Source organism: Staurois parvus, unplaced genomic scaffold (genome assembly GCF_062004578.1).
Source record: "Staurois parvus isolate SC_StPar_1 unplaced genomic scaffold, SC_StPar_1.0 ptg000649l, whole genome shotgun sequence".
Lineage (NCBI taxonomy): Eukaryota > Metazoa > Chordata > Amphibia > Anura > Ranidae > Staurois > Staurois parvus.
Window position 1 is genome coordinate 827209 of NW_028318445.1, and position 24391 is coordinate 851599.

General features: G+C 45.7%; 1 protein-coding gene across 2 annotated transcripts in view; it reads right to left on the minus strand.

The window, feature by feature from the left end:
- Positions 1–23135, minus strand: part of PPL (periplakin) — a 130724-nt gene extending 107589 nt beyond the window's left edge. For both annotated transcript variants that reach the window (XM_089694098.1, XM_089694097.1), the window contains exon 1: positions 22960–23135. In XM_089694098.1, the coding sequence (XP_089550224.1) occupies positions 22960–23024 (65 nt within the window). In that variant the 5' untranslated portion in view covers positions 23025–23135. The remainder of the gene's footprint in view (positions 1–22959) is intronic.
- Positions 23136–24391: the final 1256 nt, after the last annotated feature.

Here is a 24391-nt window from a genome sequence, read left to right on the forward strand (position 1 = left end):
AAATGCAGGGTCATGGGAGACCAGATATAGTGAATGCAGGGTCCGGGGAGACCAGGTATAGTGAATGCAGGGTCCGGGGAGACCAGGTATAGTGAATGCAGGGTCCGGGGAGACCAGGTATAGTGAATGCAGGGTCCGGGGAGACCAGGTATAGTGAATGTAGGGTCCAGGGAGACCAGATACAGTGAATGCAGGGTCCGGGATGACCAGATATAGTGAATGCAGGGTCCGGGGGGACCGGATATAGTGAATGCAGGGTCCGGGCAGACCAGATATAGTGAATGCAGGGTCCGGGGAGACCGGATATAGTGAATGCAGGGTCCGGGGAGACCGGATACAGTGAATGCAGGGTCCGGGGGGACCAGATATAGTGGATGCAGGGTCCGGGGAGACCAGATATAGTGAATGCAGGGTCCTGGGAGAGCGGATATAGTGGATGCAGGGTCCGGGGAGACCGGATATAGTGGATGCAGGGTCCTGGGAGAGCGGATATAGTGGATGCAGGGTCCGGGGAGACCAGATATAGTGAATGAGGGGTCCAGAGAGACCAGATATAGTGAATGCAGGGTCCGGGGAGACCAGATATAGTGAATGCAGGGTCCGGGGAGACCAGATATAGTGAATGCAGGGTCTGGGGAGACCAGATATAGTGAATGCAGGGTCCAGAGAGACCAGTTATAGTGAATGCAGGGTCTGGGGAGACCAGATATAGTGAATGCGGGGTCCGGGGAGACCGGATATAGTGAATGCAGGGTCCTGGGAGACCGGATATAGTGAATGCAGGGTCCTGGGAGACCAGATATAGGTAATGCAGAGTCCAGAGAGACCAGTTATAGTGAATGCAGGGTCAGGGGTTTAGTAACACTTTAGGAGTGAAGGTACGTGACCCATCATTGGCGTAGTCTGTAGATACTCTGAAATAACATGAACAATAAAGTGGATTGATGAAGTCCATATTGTGTCTGGCAGTACCCCGGCCCTGCCTGTCCCTCCATAGCTTTCATCTCCCCTCTGTGACTTTCCATGCAGACAAGGACAGGGCTACATCAGAGGCCACTGAGCGCCATTAATCCCGCCGCAGTTATGATAACAAACGCAGGGTTCCCCATGCCATGCTGCGTATTATTTGACAAACAAAAGACGCTTTTTATTGAGGCTGAGAAGGGAGGCGCTGTGTCTGGGAAGGCAGCCACCGCCAGAACGGACGCCAGTATCGAACTAGACAAAAGATCCCACATCATGTTAGGTAATCACAACCTGCAGTGTATTTATTTTATCAAGCTGGTTTATATAGCCCTGGCCTGTTTTATAAAGGGCTTGGAACAGTTTGTAATTCTCCGCAGCCAATTGTGTGATCCAGGCGGCACGGAAAGGTAACCGACCTCCACTGTAGCACCAATAAAGAATAGTCAAGGACACACCCCTTTCTTGCTGATTGGACAATGGAGGAGAAGAAGCACACTAAAAAAGTCATCACTCTGTTATTTACACCCGTCAGCAGAATATGTTGTAACTTACACCAGATCCTTCCTATCCAGCCTCTGAATGCCCCTCCATGTCATCCTGTGTCCATGCACACATAGGCTTTTACAGGCATTTTGAAGCAGGAGTGTTTAGATGCACACAAAAAAGCCATCACTTGTTCTGAAGAGAGGCGTTGGGCTGAAAAACGCACAAGCGCACATAAAAGTGCATTAACGCTAGGTTCCTGTATCAATACATTCTAATGGCCAGAAGACATTAATATTCTAGCCCAGAGGACTCCAAATTGTGGCCCTGGGGCCGGATGAGGTCCTTGGCCAGCCTTTAACTGGCCCCTGGGGCACTATTCCTCTGAATTATACAAGGCACTATTCCTGCCACGGACACCAACAATGTTGCACAGCTGACCTCCCTCCTGACCCACATTTGCCATCCTAGATTCATTTAACCTGCTTCCAGCTGCTTTTGCATCCCCATTGTTCTGACGCAATCAGCAGATCCCGTCACTCATCCTCCCCTCATCCATTCACAGAATGGCTTGCATTCTGGAAGAAGAATACGAACATTTTTATGAATGGACGAAGATGCAAGAAGGGGAGGGCGAACAGCACAAGTCCTTCACTGTCGTACCTGCTATTCTTGGCCCACGTTGTGCCAGAAGATCACCGCTGTGGCAAGTATCTGGAATCACTGGAGGAAGGATTTTGTCAGCATCCAGCAGGAGTCTTTAACGCTAGGTTCACACCTATGCGAGTTGCATTTGAGCCGTTTCTGCATTGCGCTTTTGCCATGTTTTTGATGCATTTTGCTTGCTTTTTTTTTCTTGTTGCTAGGCAGATTTAAAAATGCAACATGCATCAAAAAATGCAGCAAAAACACAATACATGCTTTTCTGCAGCGTTTCCATTGAGGTCTATAGAAACAAAAAACGCAATGGGTCCCTGACCCTTTCTAAAAACGCAACGGGTGAAAACGCACATGTGTGAACATGGCCCACAGGAAATCATGTTAAATGGACTGTACTGCGTTTCTGCAAAACGCTGCAGAAAACGCTTAGGTGTGAACCTAGGGTAAGGCTGCATTCAATTTCATGTAGCGGAAATAAGCATTCCCGCTTGCAATTTAGGTTGAGCGATTTTCATACGATTTTGTGTGTCGCGTAGGGCCTGCCCATTCACGTGGATGCATACTTTCCATCTTTCTGAGATGGGAACGAGGGACACTTACTAGCAAAAGTAGGTAGGCATAGGACACACCCCCTGCCACACCTCCTTAAAAGGAGAATTATAGAAAAAAAATAATTAAACTGACAAGTGCTTCTTTTTTTCTTTTTTTTAACAATACTATTCCTTTATACTGGCTTTTAAAATTTACAAATGCAGCAATTTATAGATTGGATGAAAGGTTTAGCGCTGGGAAACACTTTTTGAAAGATAAAAAGTTAATTTTATATACAACTATATAGTTTAGACCAAACTGAGGGACAAATGAGGAGGAAACAGGGACAGAGGGATTTTGTTCCAAATCAGGGATAATCCCTCGAAATCAGGGATAGTCCCTCGAAATCAGGGATAGTCCCTCGAAATAAGGGATAGCCCCTCGAAATCAGGGACAGTTGGGAGCTATGTGAATGGGCTCTCCTATGTGAGCTTGTCAACCAAAAAGAAGGTCCTGCTATTTTTCTGTTGACAAGCTGCATGCAATTTTTAAAGGCATGGTTTACAGCAATTGCCACACGATCCTGACACGCTGTGAAGCGATTGCTACATGATTTTGAATTGTATGCAGAATCTCGGCCCGCAATTTCAAATTGCGATGTATACATGGAGCCTAATGGAGGTGCTGCATACTGCCATTGCCAGGCGATCTTCTCCAGGTTCAGTTAATCACAGTGAGTGCATTTAAAACACATTTAATAGTTATTTCATCTTTAAATATAAATGAGAAAATGACTAATACACAACACATTAAAAAAAAGCTGATTAAAACGCTAAAAATAAAAAGTCGCTGCCAGGTAGGGATTTTTGGCAGAAGAGACATGCCAAGTCTGCCAAACAATGTCTTCTTTCACCTAGCAATTTTTTTATTTACTGTGTACACTGTACGGCTCATTGGAATGATCCATGTGTCGGGGACGATGTACCGCTTTTGCGCATTAATAGTGGCCGCCCAATGGCTGAAGAAAGTGCCCGGGGAACTTGGAAGCAGTGGTGGAGAAGGTGGATACAAAGAGGGGCAGAGCCTGGAGAAGTACATACATGTCGTGGGAGCGCTGAAATTGAGTGGATGAGGAAAGGTAGCCAAGCTTTAGAGTCCATTCACACTTGTGCGACTTGCTATGCAACTTTGGGGTCCAAAGTCACATGACAAGTCACACCCAATGTTTCCCAATGAGTACCATTCAAATCTGTGCGACTTCAAATCACAACAACTCGAAAGTAGTTCCTGCACTACTTTGGCACGACTTTTGATGTGACTTTAGTCCAGTGAATGTAAAGTCACATCAAAGTCGCAATGGAAATCGCGTGGTCTTTGGTGATGAGCTAATGTGAATGGAGCCCTACACTGTTTGTGGTCAGGGTCAGCTCTCTGACAACTGGGAAATCCCAAAGGGGAGCCCAGGAGGGGCTGTAGAGTGTTGAAAGAATGAGAGAGCCGCAATGATTATGTAAGACCAGTAAAGTGTTTTTTATTAAAAACTTGCTGCCCAAGCCAATTCCAACACTTCCCACATACATGGAAAAATCTACATTTTTTGCTAGAAAATTACTTAGAACCCCCAAACAGTATATGTTTTTTAAGAAGAGGCCCTGGAGCAGTGGTCTCCAAACTGAGGCCCTTTGCTTGCCTTTATGTGGCCCTTGGGGCTCTATTCCCCCCACTGACATCCATAATGGAGCTTTATTCCCCCCTAATAACGGGGCACTATTTCTCTTACTGATATCAACAATGGAGCATTATTCCTTCCATTCCCACTATTTCTTCCACCAACACCAATAATTCCTGCCACTGACACCAATAATGGGGCATTATTTCTCCCACTGATACAATTAGTGGTGCATTATTCCTCTCATTCCCACTAAATCTTCCACTGACACCAATAATTCCTGCCATTGACACCAATAATGGGGCACTATTTCTCCTAATGATACCATGAACGGCGCATTATTCCTCCCATTTTCACTATTTCTTCCACTGACACCAATATTTCCTGCCACAAACCCCAAAAAAGAGGCACTATTCCTCCCATTGACACCAACAATGGGATTATACCTTCCACAGAAACCAAAAAAATGGGGTACCATTCCTCCCACTAATACTAGAGATGGGGCACTATTCCTTCCATTAATACTAGAGATGGGGCACTATTCCTTCCACTGACACCAACAATGGGGCACTATAACTCCCACTGACACCAACAATGGGGCACTATCACTCCCACTGACGCCAACGATGGGGCACTATTCCTTCCTCTTATACCAAAGATGGGGCATTATTCCTCCCACCGACGCCAAGACATTTTCTATTCCCACTGGCCACAGTCGCCCACCTCCAGAAGTTTGCAGAACAGCCAACTGGCCATTTTGTTTAAAAAGTTTGGAGACCCGTGCCCTAGAGAATAAAATGGCAGGTGTTGCAATTTTTTTGTGTCACATAATATTTGCGCAGTGGTTTTTCAAATGCAAATTTTGTGTAAAATATGCACATTAGTGAATTTTAATGCACAAAAACACTTTATATCACCCAGTGTTTGGTGCAATATAAAAGATCATTCTCTGTAAAAAGTGTTTCTATAAAGAAAGAATTACAAAAATAAAATAAATGTACACATACACACACGTATTTTTTTAATTCTTTAATTATAGAGACACTTTTTTATCTTTTTCCTCGCTGTAATATATATATATATATATATATATATATAAATATATAAATAAAATGTTACAGCGAGGAGAAAGATACCTAACATGACATACTTTAAAATTGTTCACACCCGTAGAATTGCGACAAGCTACTGTACTTAAAAATCTCCATAGACAACACTTTACTGGTTACCAGTTTCACAGGAGTTCTGGTGCTGGAATGATTGCTCTGGTTATGATTTTCGGGGCAATCCTTCACATGTGTGGTGCAATCACTGCTCACATATGTGTGTGGGACCTATGCATGCATTCACTTTGCCACACAAACACAAGAGGGGTGCTTTAATTTTTTATATTTTATGAAAACTTTTTTTGTACGCTACGTCTGATCGGTTTGATCAGATGTTTTCACAAGCCGGTAACAGCTGGCATACATCAGAATCCTTGTCGCTTCCAGTTTCTTAGACCATAGAGATGATCAGGGAACTTCCGTTCCTCCATCAGTTCTATGGTCAGCTGGCAACCCCAGGTGTAACCACTACAACCCGAGGACGTACGGGTCCTAAAAGAAAGCCAGTCATTAAGCATGATGGAAATAAAAAAAAAAAGTCAACGCGTTTCAGAGGCTCTCAATTCGCTCTTCATCAGGGCTGCAAATTGAGATAATGCACAGGAAATACACATAAAAATAAACACAATAATAAACATAAATGACATTTTGAAAATGCAACTTTGATTTTTACACATTTTTCATTTTACAGCACCGATGAAGGGGGAGTTTTGAGCCCCTGAAATGTGTTGGATTTCTTTTTTTGAATAATGCTGAATAAAAACCTGTACTTGATTTACATAATGCTTGTGGCACGCTCATCCTTTCAAAGCTCTCTAATGTGCAAGTATGTTATGCAAGCTTGCACATTATGGCAGAAGCCCACCCAGCACCAGAGCTTCGATGTCACTTTAAAGCCCATTATTTTGCACAATTATTAGATTAAAGATACATTTGTCTAGGCAATGTGGGTGAGGTGGTGTGGAATCTCAGAATTTTGTGTATCTCTTGTTACAATAAATACAAAGACACTCTTAGTAATCTAATGTGTTCTGCTCTTGGTGTCAGTTTTCTCACACCCCCCTTCCCCCAGGTAATCCCCATACACAAGCCTGGGAGGGGTCCGCTCCCTGATATTATTCTTAAATTGTCTTTTTACGCAGGCAGGATGCAATGCACACACCTCCGCTGCTTCACACCCATGGATCAGTCACTATTCACACACTTCAATAGAGCCTCAATTACAGCACTCTGCTATGACCCCGGGATCACTTTCATCAGTAATAGTTGTGAAGGAATTCTTAGCCTGCTGCCAAAAGTTCCAACTTTTCCTTTACCTTCACCTGGTGATCCTGCCAGTTATACACTTCCTTTCCAAGGAGGACAACCCTAATGCACCATATTATATCTATGGAGGAGCAGCGTTGTCACCCTAAGACAGGAGGTGTGTTATGACCACAGAAAACCACCTTCTTTTTCTCAGAACCATAACATAATGGTAGGTGGTCTGTGGTCCACAGAGAACTGGGAACAATCATAACAGTGCACCACGGGTAGAGAGGTATACTAGAAGCATGACTGGCCAAAGGAATGTCAACAAATCAGGATATAAAAGAGAGCTTGTGCCTTGTCCAGAGCAAAGCAGAAGGCTCACTTTAATGTTGGCCCTTGCAGTTGGACATCAGTGCTTGGTGCCTAAGTGGCCAAGGTGGAATTCTCTCCCTGCCTCATGTCACAATGTTGGGTGCCTTAATAGCCAAGACGGAATTCTCTCCCTGCTGCCATGTGACAGTATTGGGCGCCTACAGGGCCAAGGTTGAATTTTCTCCTTGCCCCTTTGTGACAAGGTTCGGTGCCTAAGTGGCTAAGGTGGAATTATTTCCCTGCCTCCATGTCACAATGTTGGGTGCCTAAGTGGCCAAGGTGGAATTCTCTCCCTGCCTCCATGTCACAATGTTGGGTGCCTTAATAGCCAAGACGGAATTCTCTCCCTGCCGCTATGTGACACTATTGGGTGCCTACAGGGCGAAGGTTGAATTTTCTCCTTGCCCCTATGTGACAAGGTTGGGTGCCTAAGTGGCCAAGGTGGAATTCTCTACCTGCCTCCATGGGACAATGTTGGGTGGCTTAGTAGCCAAGATCGAATTCTCTCCCTGCCTCCATGTGACAATGTTTGGTGCCTACATGGCCAAGGTGGAATAATCTCCCTGCTCCCTTGTGACACTACTAGGTGCCTAAATGGCCAGGATGGAATTCTCTCCCTGTCTCCATGTGACAGCACCGGGTACCTAAGTGGCTAAGGTGGAATTCTCTCTGCCGCCTTTGTGACATTACTGGGTGCCTAAGTGGCCAAGGTGGAATTCTCTCGCTGCCTTCATGTGACAATGTTGGGTGCCTATGTGGCCAAGTTGGAATTCTCACCCTGCCCCTTTGTGACATTACTGGGTGCCTAATTTGGGTAAAGTGGAATTCCCTCCCCATGTGACTGCAGGGCTGTAGAGAATGGTGTACCACCTGTCCTCCTCTCTGGGGCCCAGGCAGCAGGGTGAATTGGATGTGGGCAGGGAGGGTGATCGAAGCAGGGGGGCAGTTACTGGAATTCATCCTCTATATAGCTCTCCCTGCAGCAGCTAATGGCTGGCTTATTCTACGCACCTTTCTGCCTGCTTTCAGCTGCTTCAGAAAGAGACATACAGGGGATCGGTTCCAGTAACTGCCCCCATGCTGCCCCAATCACCCTCCCTGTGCACCATAGGTTTCCCCCTGCTGCCCAGCCCTCCCTGTGTGCCATCCCCCCCTAACCCCACAATGCTCCTTTCCGCCAGTAGCTGCAAGCACACAATAGGATCATTCAGGATGGAGAGTGGGGGAACTGTCCAATAAATATGTCATGTTTACCAGCCCCTTCCTTTCCTGAATGAATGGTACCGATCATTCACTGTCTTCATTCATAACTGTCCTCATTTGACAGTGCTGGGTGCCAACTGCGAAACACCAGCTATAAATGTAGTGCCCTCCATTTTAGGTAGGATTTTTGTCTGTTAGTCAGAGGCTTGCTAGAAGCCTGGGATGAGTCAGCCTGGAAGTGAGGTTAACTCAGGGGGGCTCTACAGGTCAGGGCTTTTGGAGCCCTCCCACCCTTCTAGAAAGCTCTGGCACTTTCTAGAAGGGGGCAGAGGAGGGGAGGAAGCCTGGATCTGCATGTTTGAGGGAACCTGGCCAATCCCCAGGCAGGAGGCCTGGCATGGTGGCCAAGGCAGCCCTTAAACATGGGAAAGCCTGCACAGCAGAGGCGTCAAGGTGGAAGATGGAGTGAAGGAAGGTGCTAGTGTGTGGAGCCTGGGAGGGGGCCCCAGCGAAGAGGGGCCTACCTACAGGCTGAAGCTGGACAGAAGAAACTCCACTGTCACACAGTCTACTAGGAAAGACAGCCTGTTGGCAGAGAAGGCGCCAGCCCAGCGTAGGGCCTGAAAGCAGCTGCAACCCAATAAACTACAGGAACAGGACAGTGTGAGTACTTCTACACCCCTTGAGCCAAAGACAGGAGAGGGCAGTCAGGTCCAATACCAAACTAGTTCTCCTTCAGAATACTTCATTGTAGATCTCAGAATCCCTTGCCCGGGGACACCCTCAGGACAGCCAGTGGATGAGATTTTCATCTGAGGTGGTTCACCAAAGGGGACCCAGTGCTCCTTACAGAGATTGCTGATTTTTGTCTATTTTTGCTGAGAAGTTCATCCTGAAGGTTGTACAGTTCCTTGGGCATCCCATATACCCCTGGACCCCATCCAAGTTGTTAACCCCTAATAAAACCAACAAAACCAAGCTCAAAGGACTGTTTTACTGACTTTGAATGCAAGTGCTGGAAAACACATGTTGCCTGGCTGTGCAGAGCTTAGGGAGGACCCAAAAACTCAGCGGCCATTGAGAGGGTAGCGCTACATATAAGTACCTGTAATAAATAAATAAATTGCAACCTTGCCATTCTTTGATCCCCTCTGAAATCGCTATGCAGCTAAATTATAGGCTGTGGCTCTTCTTGGGTATCAGCTGTCTAAATGCCACGTTGAAGATTGCACAAAAATTCCAAATAATACATCATTAATGTGTGCAGATGACAGCACACACCTTTGTTATTCAACATACCGCACTACATACGATACCATCATATAGGAAGATAGATGAACTCTCACCCACACCCAGTTACTGAGCGGATGATACTAAAATTAAACTCTTACACTATCAATCATACGGTATTTCTTTTTTATATCTATCCTGTAAAAGCTTTAGATCTTGATGCACATAGTCAAATACCGGTTCCAGTCTCTGAAAAAAAACAAACAAAACAAAAACAAAAGCCAAAAAAAACCCCACAAAACTTTCGCTTAGATGCATTAAAAAAAATGCTAAAAAGACAAAGTGATATGGCTTCAATGCAAGGCTTGGAAAATGCACAAATGTGTGTCTAAAAATGGAAGTCTTAAGTCGTCCATACACTGGTACAGTGGTCCCCAAACTTTTCAAACAAAGGACCAGTTTACTGTCCTTCAGTAAACAGAGGCCAGATTGTGGGCAGTAGAAATAGAAAATGTCCCGGGCCCAGCATCAGTGAAAATAAACATGGCATACGGATTGGTGGTCAGTAGAAGGTAGAGTAGCGCCCCGTCATTGGTATCAGTGGGAGGAATAGTGCCCCGTCATTGGTATCAGTGGGATGAATAGTGCCCCATCATTGGTATCAGTGGGAGGAATAGTGCCCCATCATTGGTATCAGTGGGAGGAATAGTGCCCCATCATTGGTATCAGTGGGAGGAATAGTGCCCCATCATTGGTATCAGTGGGAGGAATAGTGCCCCATCATTGGTATCAGTGGGAGGAATAGTGCCCCATCATTGGTATCAGTGGGAGGAATAGTGCCCCATCATTGGTACTATTGGGAGGAATAGTGCCCAATCATTGGTATCAGTGGGAGGAATAGTGCCCCATCATTGGTATCAGTGGGAGGAATAGTGCACCATCATTGGTATCAGTGGGAGGAATAGTGCCCCATCATTGGTATCAGTGGGAGGAATAGTGCCCCATCATTGGTATCAGTGGGAGGAATAGTGCCCCATCATTGATGTCAGTGGGAGGAATAGTGCCCCATCATTGATGTCAGTGGGAGGAATAGTGCCCCATCATTGATGTCAGTGGGAGGAATAGTGCCCCATCATTGATGTCAGTGGGAGGAATAGTGCCCCATCATTGATGTCAGTGGGAGGAATAGTGCCCCATCATTGGTATCAGTGGGAGGAATAGTGCCCCATCATTGGTACTATTGGGAGGAATAGTGCCCAATCATTGGTATCAGTGGGAGGAATAGTGCCCCATCATTGGTATCAGTGGGAGGAATAGTGCCCCATCATTGGTATCAGTTGGAGGAATAGTGCCCCATCATTGGTATCAGTGGGAGGAATAGTGCCCCATCATTGGTGTCAGTTGGAGGAATAGTGTTCCATCATTGGTATCAGTGGGAGGAATAGTGCCCCATCATTGGTGTCAGCGGGACGAATATTGCCCCATCATTGGTATCAGTGGGAGGAATAGTGCCCCATCATTGGTGTCAGTGGGAGGAATAGTGCCCCATCATTGGTGTCAGTGGGAGGAATAGTGCCCCATCATTGGTATTTATAAAAATATATAAAAATGGACCTCCTGCGCTACCTACCTATGCACCAAAGAAAGGGGGAGCTGCTATAACCTGACTATATGCCTAGATAGAAAAGATGTATATTCAAAACAAAATGGCGTAGCGCTATCCCAAAAATTCTATGACTTCATCCACATATATGAATCATATTATAGAGTGTATCTCAGTAATGGTTAAAACAAGTGAAAATATTGAACCACACATGCAGTATGTAGTACTATAAAACTAAAGAAGCCAGAAAGATAACAGAAAGAAAAAAAGCCACGGACTGACCAAGCAAAATGGTCACTGTGATATGGTGTACAACAGAAATGTGAAAAAAAAAACTTCCCTTAATATCATAAGGTGTATATGTGCTCCCAGATGTCTGAAAGTGACATCCAATTGCCTAGTGAAAATAAACAGTGAGAACCAAATCGGGAAGAGTGCTGACCGAGGGAAAAGGGTCAGTAATAGAAATACAAAAAATAATGAATGGTAACAAGCCGTCCTAAATGCGGAAGACTGAAAGTAATAAAAGTGAACTACCAAATGCCAAAACGATGGCATCAACCTATGTGACCCTAATGCCTAAAGTCAACATGCAATAACACTACCTTAGACTGTACGCCCCTTGAGGGTTAGGGACCTTAGACTGTACACCCCTTGAGGGTTAGGGACCTTAGACTGTACACCCCTTGAGGGTTAGGGACCTTAGACTGTACGCCCCTTGAGGGTTAGGGACCTTAGACTGTACACCCCTTGAGGGTTAGGGACCTTAGACTGTACACCCCTTGAGGGTTAGGGACCTTAGACTGTACGCCCCTTGAGGGTTAGGGACTGATGTGAATGTACAATATATATATGTAAAGCGTGGCGTAAATTGATGGCGCTATGTAAGTACTTGTAATAAATAAATAAACACAATCCGTGGGACCAAAAGGGTCCTAGAATATTTCCCATAAATAATAAGAAAGTGATAATGATGTGATACTATACAAATGTGACCTTCATAAACCAATAAAACTACTGGAACAAAAAAAGTGCCCCACTGAAATGCCCTCCAATCTGATCAATCCCATACGTTGGAGAAATCCACAAACAATATAGGCACCTTACGACTAAGGTGTGCGAATATAAACCCCAAAAACGACCAATCTCAAAAAATACAGTAACAATAGTGACAACGAGCACAAGAAAAGTCCACGTAAAGAACAAGTCCTATAATTGTGGAACATATGCAGATATCAACTTCAGATGAAGGTGGTTTCAGGAAATGAATCCATCACCAGCTGGATTGCCCCCTCACCTCAACACATAGACCCTTCAGGGCCAATGCGCTAGAAGAATGCACTTACAAAATGCGCCTTGGAGATGCCTCTGATCTTTAACCAGGTCTCAGCAATGATGGTGGTATCCCCCTGTTCACCAATGAAACTCCTGTCTTCCGATCTCTCTTTAAACTGCTCCGCTGTATGCAGACATCTCATAGCAGCCCATATGGGGAAAGACAAAAAGATTCTCCTGTAGTGTAATAAGTCAACACTTTTTATTTCTAAAATGTATAGCCAGAATGCCCACTGACATGTAATACAAGAATCATCAGCATTTAAAACACATGGTTTTGATGGGTGTACATGTATGGTGTACCCAGAGGCATATTTACCACAAGGCAAACAAGGCATTTGCCTAGGGCGGCATTTTTTAGGGGGGGCAGCACTGCCCCCTGGAAGAAGGGACATATGCGGTATGGGGACCTTGTTGGATCCGAGAGAGGCTGCAGGCTGCTTGATGGTGTATGCAGAGCCCGATTGTTGTTCCTGGGGATGTCCAGAGCTGTGAAGGTGAGTTTCTTTTTCTCTGTTGCCGGTGTCAGGCTCTCTCTGCCGGGGGGGTGTTGGGGGTCGGCGTCTGCTTTTTTGTTGTTGCCTAGGGCAGCACAAAGCCTAAATACACCACTGGGTGTACCAATATGGCGTCCACACCGGATGTGACGTCACCACGTTCCGAATGCTGTTCCGACGCGTTACGTCACGAATCACGTGACTTCCTCACGGATGTGACATCACCATGCTCCGTATGCCAATCCGACGCGTTACATCACGAATCACGACTTCCTCAGGGAAGTCACGTGATTTGTGACGCAACGTGATTCGTGATGCGTGATGCAATGCGTCGGAACGGTATACGGAGCGTGGTGTCTGGTAGATATTCATATGCAAAGTTTCCTCTGTACATTTGGTTCATGCTGTCAGAGATATGATGAATGTTGTTCAAAAGCATTTCGAATTTTTGTTTGCTTTTAACATTTAGTTTTTGAATGAATGGAATTTGCAGAATGAAAACTATTTTCGCTGTTGGAATTTTTTTGGTTCGAGACAAAAATTTGCAACCTGCTCCTTTGACTTGTTTTGTCACTATGGTCAAAAATCATTACATTTCAACCCATTAACTATTAGGATTTCATTTGTATAGGTGGCCAGGGGGCAATAAAAACTGGTTGAGCTGTGGTTCTACCGCCCAGCAAATAGATACCATGCAGCAGCACAGGGTCTTAGACATGCAGCAGCTGTGTCAAGAATTATACTCCAATTCATGTGAATGGGGCCATGCCTCAACCACAACCCAAATGCAGTTGTGATACAGAATTCACATTAAAAATCCCCAATTAGCATTTAAAAAAAAGGCATATAAAAGGGCATCAGATTCACCTCCTGACTGCCTGGAAGCCTCTGCTCTACCACCCTCCGAAAACTGAGCCATTGTGGGATCTCTTTTCAGAAGAGTGATAGAGAGTGCTGCAGATGTGAAGGAACCCTTTAAATGCCAAAAATAGTGCTGGTTGGCTCTGATGAGGCAATTGATGTAAGGGGGTCCTTTGGTGAGGCAATTGATGTAAAGGCCCCCCCCTAATGAGGCAATTGATGTAAGGGGCCCCCCTGATGAGGCAATTGATGTAAGGGGGTCCTTTGGTGAGGCAATTGATGTAAAGGGCCCCCCTAATGAGGCAATTGATGTAAAGGGGCTCTCTGATGAGGCAATTGATGTCAGGGGGTCCTCTGATGAGGCAATTGATGTCAGGGGCCCCCTGATGAGGCAATTGATGTCAGGGGGTCCTCTGATGAGGCAATTGATGTAAGGGGTGCCCCTGATGAGGCAATTGATATAAGGGGGCTTCCTGATGAGGCAATTGATGTAAGGGGGCTCCCTGATGAGGCAATTGATGTAAGGGGGGCCCCCTGATGAGGCAATTGATGTAAGGGGGCACTCTGATGAGGCAGTTGATGTAAGGGGACACTCTGATGAGGCAGTTGATGTAATGAGCCTCCCTGATGAGGCAATTGATGTAAGGGGGTCCTTTGGTGAGGCAATTGATGTAAGGGGCCCTCCTGGTGAGGTAATTGATGTAAGGGGGCCCCCTGATGAGGCAATTGATGTAAGGGGGCCCCCTGATGAGGCAGTTGACGTAAAGGGGCACTCTGGTGAGGACACTTGATGCAAGAAGGGAATCTTATAGAAACCCTGATGTAAGGAGGAACTCTGAGGAGAACTCCTGCTATAAGGAGGGGTCTGTTAGGGACACCTGATATAAGGGGGCACAGGTTTAATGACAGCCTAATACATACTAGCATTCCCAATTCACTCCTGCACCAACTCTGTGCTACAGAAGTATGCCACGTGAACAGGGATGGCTGGTTCCATGCATCCCTGTCACACTGTTGCCATTATGCCCTCCTGACTTTTTTTTACTGCACCCCCAGATCAGATAGACTAGATCTGACCCTGCTTTCCCACCTCATTAGTAAGATTATGCAACTTTTAAATAACACCTATTTTCAATACATCAATTTCATTACATAAATTATTATATGAGATAATCACTGGCTCTCTATTCTTCTCTATGCAATTCAGGCAGATCGTGGTTTGTGGGAGGTGCTGTACATAGTAGCTTCCTGAAAACATCACAGCACCCTGCCTCAGTACTCCTTCCCAGAGCCCTCAGTCCTGAGGCAAGCTGGCTCTTGGGGGGAGTTATGCAAACATCAAAATGCTGTGATGGGTAGACGTCAGTCTGGAGGAGTGGGCGTTCCTAGATTTGCATGCAGTGTGTCCTAGGTAAAAGCCACACCTGATCCTGAGCAGGGGCGGACTGACAACTCATGGGCCCCCCGGGCAATAGGGGATCATGGGGCCCCTGTGTCCTTGCCCAAACTCAAAAAAGCCTATGAAAAAGGTACCAGGGGCATCTCATGGGGCCCCCTACTGACCGCGGGCCCTTGGGCAGTGCCTGAGTTTCCAAATAGTCAGTCCTGATCCTGTATGATTGAAAGAACTGATATTCAATGAAAGGGGCAGGCCAGGGACAGTTTCTTATTCAAACATAAAGTGGAACTCCAACCAAAACTTTTTTTTTCTGGATGGCTTTGGGGAAGTGTCACATCCAGTCTCAGGTTTCCTCGTTGGGGATATCCTTCACATCCCTTCATGTCCCGCAACAGGAAAGCAAATCTGACCCAGACAATAATAAACCAGACAGAGGATCTGACACTCCTATCCAATCCAAAACTAAAAAAAAAGGGAATGACACTTGAAAGAACATCGGGTGCTGTAAGTGGCCCTTCCATCCAATCATCGCCCACCACACTGTCCCGTGCTGCTCTGCTCGATAAGGATGGATATAGATTGCACAATCTGATCTCCCGAAGATTCCGCAGATTCCCACAATCACTGGTTCAGTTTACGTACAAAAAAAAACAAGAACAGTCATCTGATCAACTGCCAAATATGAAATAAAACCGATTTCCCTACATGACAGGAAATCCTCTCTGGCAGCCCATTGTTCCTGTCAGATGTTACTAGTCTTTATATCCGCACACAGTAGTGGCAGGTTAGGATATTAAATAGCAACTATTGGATTTTCTGCATCCTTCTGCGTCGCTTCTAATCTTTCTTGGATTGGATGATAAATTGTCCCATCCAGGGCTGCTGTTAGAAACCACGGGGTCCCATACAGCCAACGGTGACAGGGCCCCCCTCCCCAAACAAAAGCACAGTTTACTATGCTTCGATCATGAATGAACACAGTGAGTGATTTGCACCGATCACTCGTTGTGTTCATTCAGGAAAGGAAGGGGCTGGTAAATGTGACATATTTACCGGAACCTTCCCCCACTTTCCATCTTGAAGGATCCTATTGTGTGCTTGCGGGAAGGAGAGGAGGGAAGCTGCCAGCACTGCAGGGGGGTGGGGGCATACAGGGGGACTTGGGCAGTAGGGGGAAAATGTACACAGGGAGGGTGATAGGTGCAGTAAGGGGGTCAATTACTGGAACTGATCCCCTGTATAACTCCACAGCAGCTGAAAGCCAGCAAAAGGGAGAGGAGAAGAAGCCAGCTTTCAGCTGCTGCAGATAGAGACATACAGGGGATCTGTTCCAGTATTTGACCCCCCCACCACCACCACCACCATTCCGGTCACCCTTCCTGCCTATATCTGATTAACCCTGCCTGGGCCCCCCTTCTTGCCTGGACCCTGTACAGGAGGACTGGTGGTACCCCCTCATCCACAGCCCTGGTTCCATCTATGGCCAGCCTATAGCTACCCATGGCTTTCTTCCAGGGATGGACTGACCATTCGAGCACTCGGGCAGTGCCCGAGGGCCCGGGGTCAGTAGGGGGCCCCATGAAATGCCCCTGGTACCTTTTTATAGGCTTTTTTTGAGTGTGGGCAAGAACACAGGGGCCCCATGATCCCCTATTGCCCGGGGGCCCTATGAGTTGTCAGTCCACCCCTGCTTTCTTCTAATGTGGCCATATTGGGTGACAATTCGGTCTACAGCTCACTACACACATTGCTTCTGATTGTACAATCTCCTTTAGATCTACCAACATGTACAAAGGACTTGTCTGATTGGATAGATTGTGGGGTTGATTTACTAAAGGCAAATAGACTGTGCACCATACAAGGTGCAGTTGCTCCAGAGTTTTGTAAATGAGATAACGATTCACTTTTCAAGGAATACCCAATCATGTGCAAGGAAAATTAAAAAAAAAAAAAAAGCACTTTTGCTTGCACATGATTGGATGATGGAAGTCAGCAGAGCTTCTGCTCATTTATTACCCCCGGTTCACATCTATGCGGCCGGGTGGGCCGCGTTTTGCATGGGCATGAGAGCCCATGTATTTGAATGCATAGGAAAGAAGTCCCTGTACTTCTTCTGAAAATGCAGCCGAGGTTCCCAGTACGATTGCGTTTTCCAGTGCGGGTGGCGTGCCGTTAGAACTAATGGCACCCGTCCGCGGGTCCGCATTCCTCTGTGCGGGTGGAGCAGCTGCACAGATTTTCATGCGGATCCGCAGCGGCATCACCTGCACAGATGTGAACCTAGGGTGAAAGTGCACAGTCTATTTGCCTTTAGTAAATCAACCCCTGTGTTCAACAAAAGATTGTAAAGTGTATGGTGACCCTTTGAGGACCCTATACTATTGACACATGAATCTCAACAATCAATTAGTTAAGTTAGAAAATCTTTACTGATCCAGCTGATAAGCTGGCACCATCACCTACACCGCCCCCTTCTGTCTTCATACAGCTTCACTCCCAAGCTGCTCCTGCCGGTGTGTGTCCCCTCTATTGACTTTATGAGAACTCTATAGACTTCATATCAGTCCCTGCCCTCAGGTTCCATTCACACTAGGGTGTTTCAAATCGCTGAAGGAATCACTGGGACAATGTGAAAACACGCAGTCACGCGTCCAGGTGCCATTCATTTTAATGGTACATAAAAACACGGGGCATTTTTGCCTTGATTACGGCGCGGTTTCCCCATGTGACAAATGCGCTGTGATCGAGCAAACAAAATCACAGGATGTGCGAAGCCTAAAGGGCTGGAGTCCAAGCCTGGTGGGAGTTCCAATGGTTGCAATGGTGTGGCAGCACTCTACTGCCCAGTGGAGCCCAACATTGGCCTTGGGAAGGTCAGCTTGACAAATTCCAACACGTCTCAGGGCTCCTTCATCCGCATTTGAACTTACTATAGAAGAGGAATCTGGATGAGTGGTTAATCCTGGATTTAGATTTTTCATCAGTTAAAGTTAGAAGCTCATTCAGATAAGTGCTTGCATGCTGTATGTCCTCTCCTCTCTATATACAGCAACATTCCCAAGCTGCTCCTTCAGGTGTCTATACCCTCTGTAAACTGTGTACTATAGCCCTTTAAGATGGCCATAGACCAGGGGTGGGCAACTGTGGCCCTCCAGCTGTTGGTGAACTACAAGTCCCATCATGCCTCTGACTTTGGGAGTCATGCTTGTAACTGTCAGTTTTGCAATGCCTCATGGGACTTATAGTTCTACAACATAGACTATACAGGAATTTAGGTGGGGGAGGGTTGGACTCCAAGCTTGGAGGAAGCTCCGAATAAAACAAATGATTGCAATAGTGTGGAACTCTCTACCTCTTGGTGGAGCCTCAACATTGGCCATGGGGCGATCAGCTTGACAAATACCAACGCGTTTCAGGGTTCCTTCTTCAGGGCTAAGATTTCTTGTGGAAGAGGAATCTGGACTTTAATTCTTCATATTGTTAGAAGCTTACACAGGTAAAGGTTTAAATATAATTCCTGACAAAGGGACAAAGGGGGTGTTGTACACCAAAACGCGTTGTAAGCATACCCCCTCTCCCAGAAATGCATAACCCCCAAAATGCATTGGTTATCAACACCTGATAGATTCATTGCAGCATATAAAAAATGTATATCTAGACCAATCCTTATGACTCACTCATCCTTTCACTCCGTACAAATAGATAATATCGGACATGTATGACACCATGGTCCTCAAGCTTCTACCGTCCAGCAGTTCTCTAAGCAAGAAGGGTAGAATCAGACTGATGGAAAGAGATGGGGGGGGGGGGGGACTAAAATAAAAAAACAAAAAATAAAAAAAAACTTCCACTGTAGGCTTATAAGGGCAATAACAGGGAATGGTAAACATTTTCCAACCAGTCTTCACTCCTCAGTACGCCTTGTACATGTCCCATAGACATTGGATTGTCAAGCTAAAAATAGGCAGATTTGGAGACTGTCATCAAATGTTTATTGGGCCAAATGGTCAGAGCAATGTATGCTGGTTGAGGGGAGGTAACAGGTGCAGTGAATGTGGGGGGGGGGGGGGGGGTAAACACGACTCACTCAGCTTGAGTACTTCAGGAATACACAGACCTGGAGGGGGAGTCACATTCCAGCAAGCTTGCCATTCCACTAATGTGACACCCATTAAAGTAGTATGACAACTATTCACGATGAACAGAGCTGGCAATCATGAATCTGTACAATTCACAGAGAACATCAGAACCAACACCAGGCCCACATAAACCACTCATAGCTCATTATAAAAAAGAAAAAATAATCTGAACCAATGCACAAATCATGAATCTTGTAAATGGGACCCCCACTGGACAGTCAAGACCCCCAATGGATATCTGCATGATTGGGATCCAACAGATCTCTGTGCTATAAGAAGACACTGGATCTCTGGTCAGTAATGAGGATATTTATGTAGAAGTTATCTGTTGGATTTATATGCTGTAAAAATGTACTGTATCTCATGATAGCTGACACCCAGGAGATATCAGGTCAGAGAAGAACAAGACATCCTCCAAACGGATACAATTAAATATTAAGATGACTAATTATCTTTGCTGGGGATGGTGGAGGAAATCACCAGTTAGTCCAGGAGCTGACAGTTACCATCCAGTTTTGTCTTTGCAGATATTGGAAAGTTCATGTCTATACAGAGCACAGGGAGAGCTGTATGTAGTGCACCAGGGGGGATTCAGAGAATATGCCCAGGTCTTCTACAGAGTGCCCCAGGGTCCTTTACTGAGTGGCCATGGGTCTTCTACTGGATGCCCGGGGTCCTCTACTGAGCACCCCAGTGTCCTCTATTGAGTGCTCAGAGTCTCCATTGAGTGCCCCAATGTCTTCCACTGAGTGCCTGGGGTCTTCTACTGAGTGTCCCAGGGTCCTCTACCGAGTGGCCATGGGTCTTCTACTGAATGCCCAGGGTGCTCTACTGCGCACCCTAGTGTTCTCTACTGAGAGCCCTGGTGTCTTCTACTGAGTGTCTCAGGGTCCTCTAGCGAGTGTCCCAGGGTCTTCTACTGAGTGTCCCAGGGTCCTCTACTGAGTGTTCCCAGTCCTCTACCGAATGCCTGGTGACCTCTACTGAGTGACTATGGCAGGGCCATCCTAATAGCATCATGCGCCCCTGGGCAAAGTAATGCTCTGGGCCCCTATGCACCTACTCTCAAGAGTTAAAGTATAAATCATTTATAGAACATATATTCATTAATACTTTCAATAAAATTGATTTTAAAACTAAAACAAAACATGCAATAAATCAATGACTAATCAACACAAAGGGAAGGGGGGCAGAAGGGAACAGTACAGTGGGAGTCAGAAGGGCACAATGCAAGTTCTGTGGTGCAGCCATCCTGGGAAAGCTTAGTAAAATGCGTGACTGTCCATGCAAATCTGGGATAGTTGGCAAGTATGACGTAATGCAAGATTATCATGGAGCCCCCATGCACCTGGGGCCCCTGGGCAGTACCCATGCATTAAGACAGCCCTGGGCCATGGGTCTTCTACTGAATGCCTAGGTTCTTCTACGGAGCACCCCAGTGTCCTCTACTGAGTGCTCAGGGTCTTCCATTGAGTGACCCAGTGTCTTCCACTGAGCACCCAAGGTTCTCTACCAAGTATCCCAGGTCTTCTACCGAGTGCCCCGGGTCTCCTTTAGGACATAGAGAGGCCACATTCTATGCCTGGGCTTGGAGCTTTGACTCATATATTTATAAATTTACTTGTCAATCAATGTATCATTTATTTATTATGTCATCCTTATGTAACATCACAGTTTTTAGAACAATTCACATTTGTTTAGTTAAAAAAAGATTGTAATACTGGTCATCCTGGTATCCTACCACACCCTCAATGTTTTATTCTGTGTGCCCAGAGGTTCCCCTGGTCTATAGGACCCCAGAGAAGCCCCTGTAGAAGCCACGAGCACAGGTCACTGTAATATTCTATATACCGAGCACAGGTCACTATAATATTCTATATACCGAGCACAGGTCACTATAATATTCTATATACCGAGCACAGGTCACTATAATATTCTATATACCGAGCACAGGTCACTATAATATTCTATATACCGAGCACAGGTCACTATAATATTCTATATACCGAGCACAGGTCACTATAATATTCTATACACCGAGCACAGGTCACTATAATATTCTATACACCAAGCACAGGTCACTATAATATTCTATACACCGAGCACAGGTCACTATAATATTCTATACACCAAGCACAGGTCACTATAATATTCTATACACCGAGCACAGGTCACTATAATATTCTATATACCGAGCACAGGTCACTATAATATTCTATACACCGAGCACAGGTCACTATAATATTCTATATACCGAGCACAGGTCACTGTAATATTCTATATACCGAGCACAGGTCACTGTAATATTCTATATACCGAGCACAGGTCACTATAATATTCTATATACCGAGGACAGGTCACTATAATATTCTATATACCGAGCACAGGTCACTATAATATTCTGTACACCGAGGACAGGTCACTGTAATATTCTATATACCGAGCACAGGTCACTATAATATTCTATATACCGAGCACAGGTCACTATAATATTCTATATACCGAGCACAGGTCACTATAATATTCTATATACCGAGCACAGGTCACTATAATATTCTATACACCGAGCACAGGTCACTATAATATTCTATACACCAAGCACAGGTCACTATAATATTCTATACACCGAGCACAGGTCACTATAATATTCTATACACCAAGCACAGGTCACTATAATATTCTATACACCGAGCACAGGTCACTATAATATTCTATATACCGAGCACAGGTCACTATAATATTCTATACACCGAGCACAGGTCACTATAATATTCTATATACCGAGCACAGGTCACTGTAATATTCTATATACCGAGCACAGGTCACTGTAATATTCTATATACCGAGCACAGGTCACTATAATATTCTATATACCGAGGACAGGTCACTATAATATTCTATATACCGAGCACAGGTCACTATAATATTCTGTACACCGAGGACAGGTCACTGTAATATTCTATATACCGAGCACAGGTCACTATAATATTCTATATACCGAGCACAGGTCACTATAATATTCTATATACCGAGCACAGGTCACTATAATATTCTATATACCGAGCACAGGTCACTATAATATTCTATATACCGAGCACAGGTCACTATAATATTCTATATTCCGAGCACAGGTCACTATAATATTCTATATACCGAGGACAGGTCACTATAATATTCTATATACCGAGCACAGGTCACTATAATATTCTGTACACCGAGGACAGGTCACTATAATATTCTATATACCGAGCACAGGTCACTATAATATTCTATATTCCGAGCACAGGTCACTATAATATTGATATTCATATTTTCTCTCTCTCTCATATATATATATATATATACACACACACACATACATATATACATACATACACACAGCATATAGTTCACAGAATACTGTACAGATGCAAAGCACACTATGACACTACTCACAGGCAATACATGATAGTACACAGGGATCACTATACAGAACACAGAGCTGTCAGTGAACACATAATATTCCGCAGTGTAACTGACCTATACACATCATATACATTGCAGTACTACAGAAGATCGCTGACAATGACTGTAGAGCAGTACATGGCAGCGCCCAGTATATAGAGTGCAGAGGATGGGTATAGAGGGCACGCATGCAGTCCGGTGGGTACTCACACTTTGGGCTGGGCAGAGTTCGGGCTGTATTTGGCAGTGGTCCGTTTCTTGAACAGGGAGTTCATTGTCCTCTTGGCTTCCTCAGGGTGTCGGTGTCAGATGCGGGGACCCCGGGGATGAGCTCCTTCTACAGTCTCCGGACTTGGCTGTGAGTTTGGGAGGTGTAATAACTCTGTGAGCCTGGGGATCCAGCTCTGCAGGTAGAACGGGGGTGTGTCCAGGGGGGAGGAGCCACAGGTGAGACAGTCTATACCTGGGAGGCGGAGTGACAGGTGAGCCAGACCTGGGAGGAGGAGCCACAGGTGAGACAGCCAATAACTGAAAGGGGGAGTGACAGGTGAGCCAGACCTGGGAGGGAGAGTGACAGGTGAGACAAGCAATATATGCAGGGTGAGTGGCAGGTGAGACAGCCAATACCATGCAGGAGGAGTGACAGGTGAGCCAGACCTGGGAGGGGGAGTGACAGGTGAGACGGCCAATACCTAGGAGGAGGCGTGACAGGTGAGATTGCCAATACCTGGGAGGGGAGAGTGACAGGTGAGACAGCCAATATCTGGGAGGGGGAGTGGCAGCTGAGACAGCCAATATCTGGGAGGAGGAGTGACAGGTGTGAAAGACCTAGGAGGTGGAGTGACAGGTGAGATTGCCAATACCTTTTATGGGGGGACAGGTGGGACAGACCTGGAGTAAGGAGTGACAGGTGGGACAGACCTGGAATAAAGAGTGACAGTTGGGGCAGCCAATGCCATGCAGGAGGAGTGACAGGTGAGCCAGACCCCAAATAATGAGTGATAGGTGAAACAGCCAATATCTATTAGAAGCAGTATTGACAGGTGTGACTGACAGTGCTTGAGAGGAGTGACAGCAATACCTAGGAGGAGGAGGAGTGGCAGTTGTGTTTGTAGCTGGTACTGTCAATGACAAGGGGGTGGCTCTACCTATAGGAGGAGGAGTGACACTTATGGGACAGGTGACACTCTTCCAGTGACATGCATGCCTTGGACCTGCAGAAGCCTATCCCCCTCCCCTATCTTCTCAGGGTATCACCACCTGAAGCTGTCCAGATGCTGTAGCCCTACAAGTGTCAGCCAGCCCTGCCTGTATCTGCACAGATCACCCTGCTACAATGGATCTGTCCTTAGGGCTGTGTACATGGTAAACAGTTACAAAGTCAATCAGGATGTTAATAAAGTTCAAACAAAAACAAATCAAAGGCTCCACCCTCAGCCATGGGGGTTGCAACTCACTCAGATCTTGAAAATCATGTCACATCACAGAGTGCAGCAGCTTGAGTGAGACTGGAGGAGCAGAAAGGATGGGGGGCAACAGCCAGCAGGTGATTCAGCCCACCGTAACTGAAATAACATTATGAAGAGGAGTGTTCCTTTGTATTTCAATATTTTTATTGAAATTCTGTAGAAACAACATACAG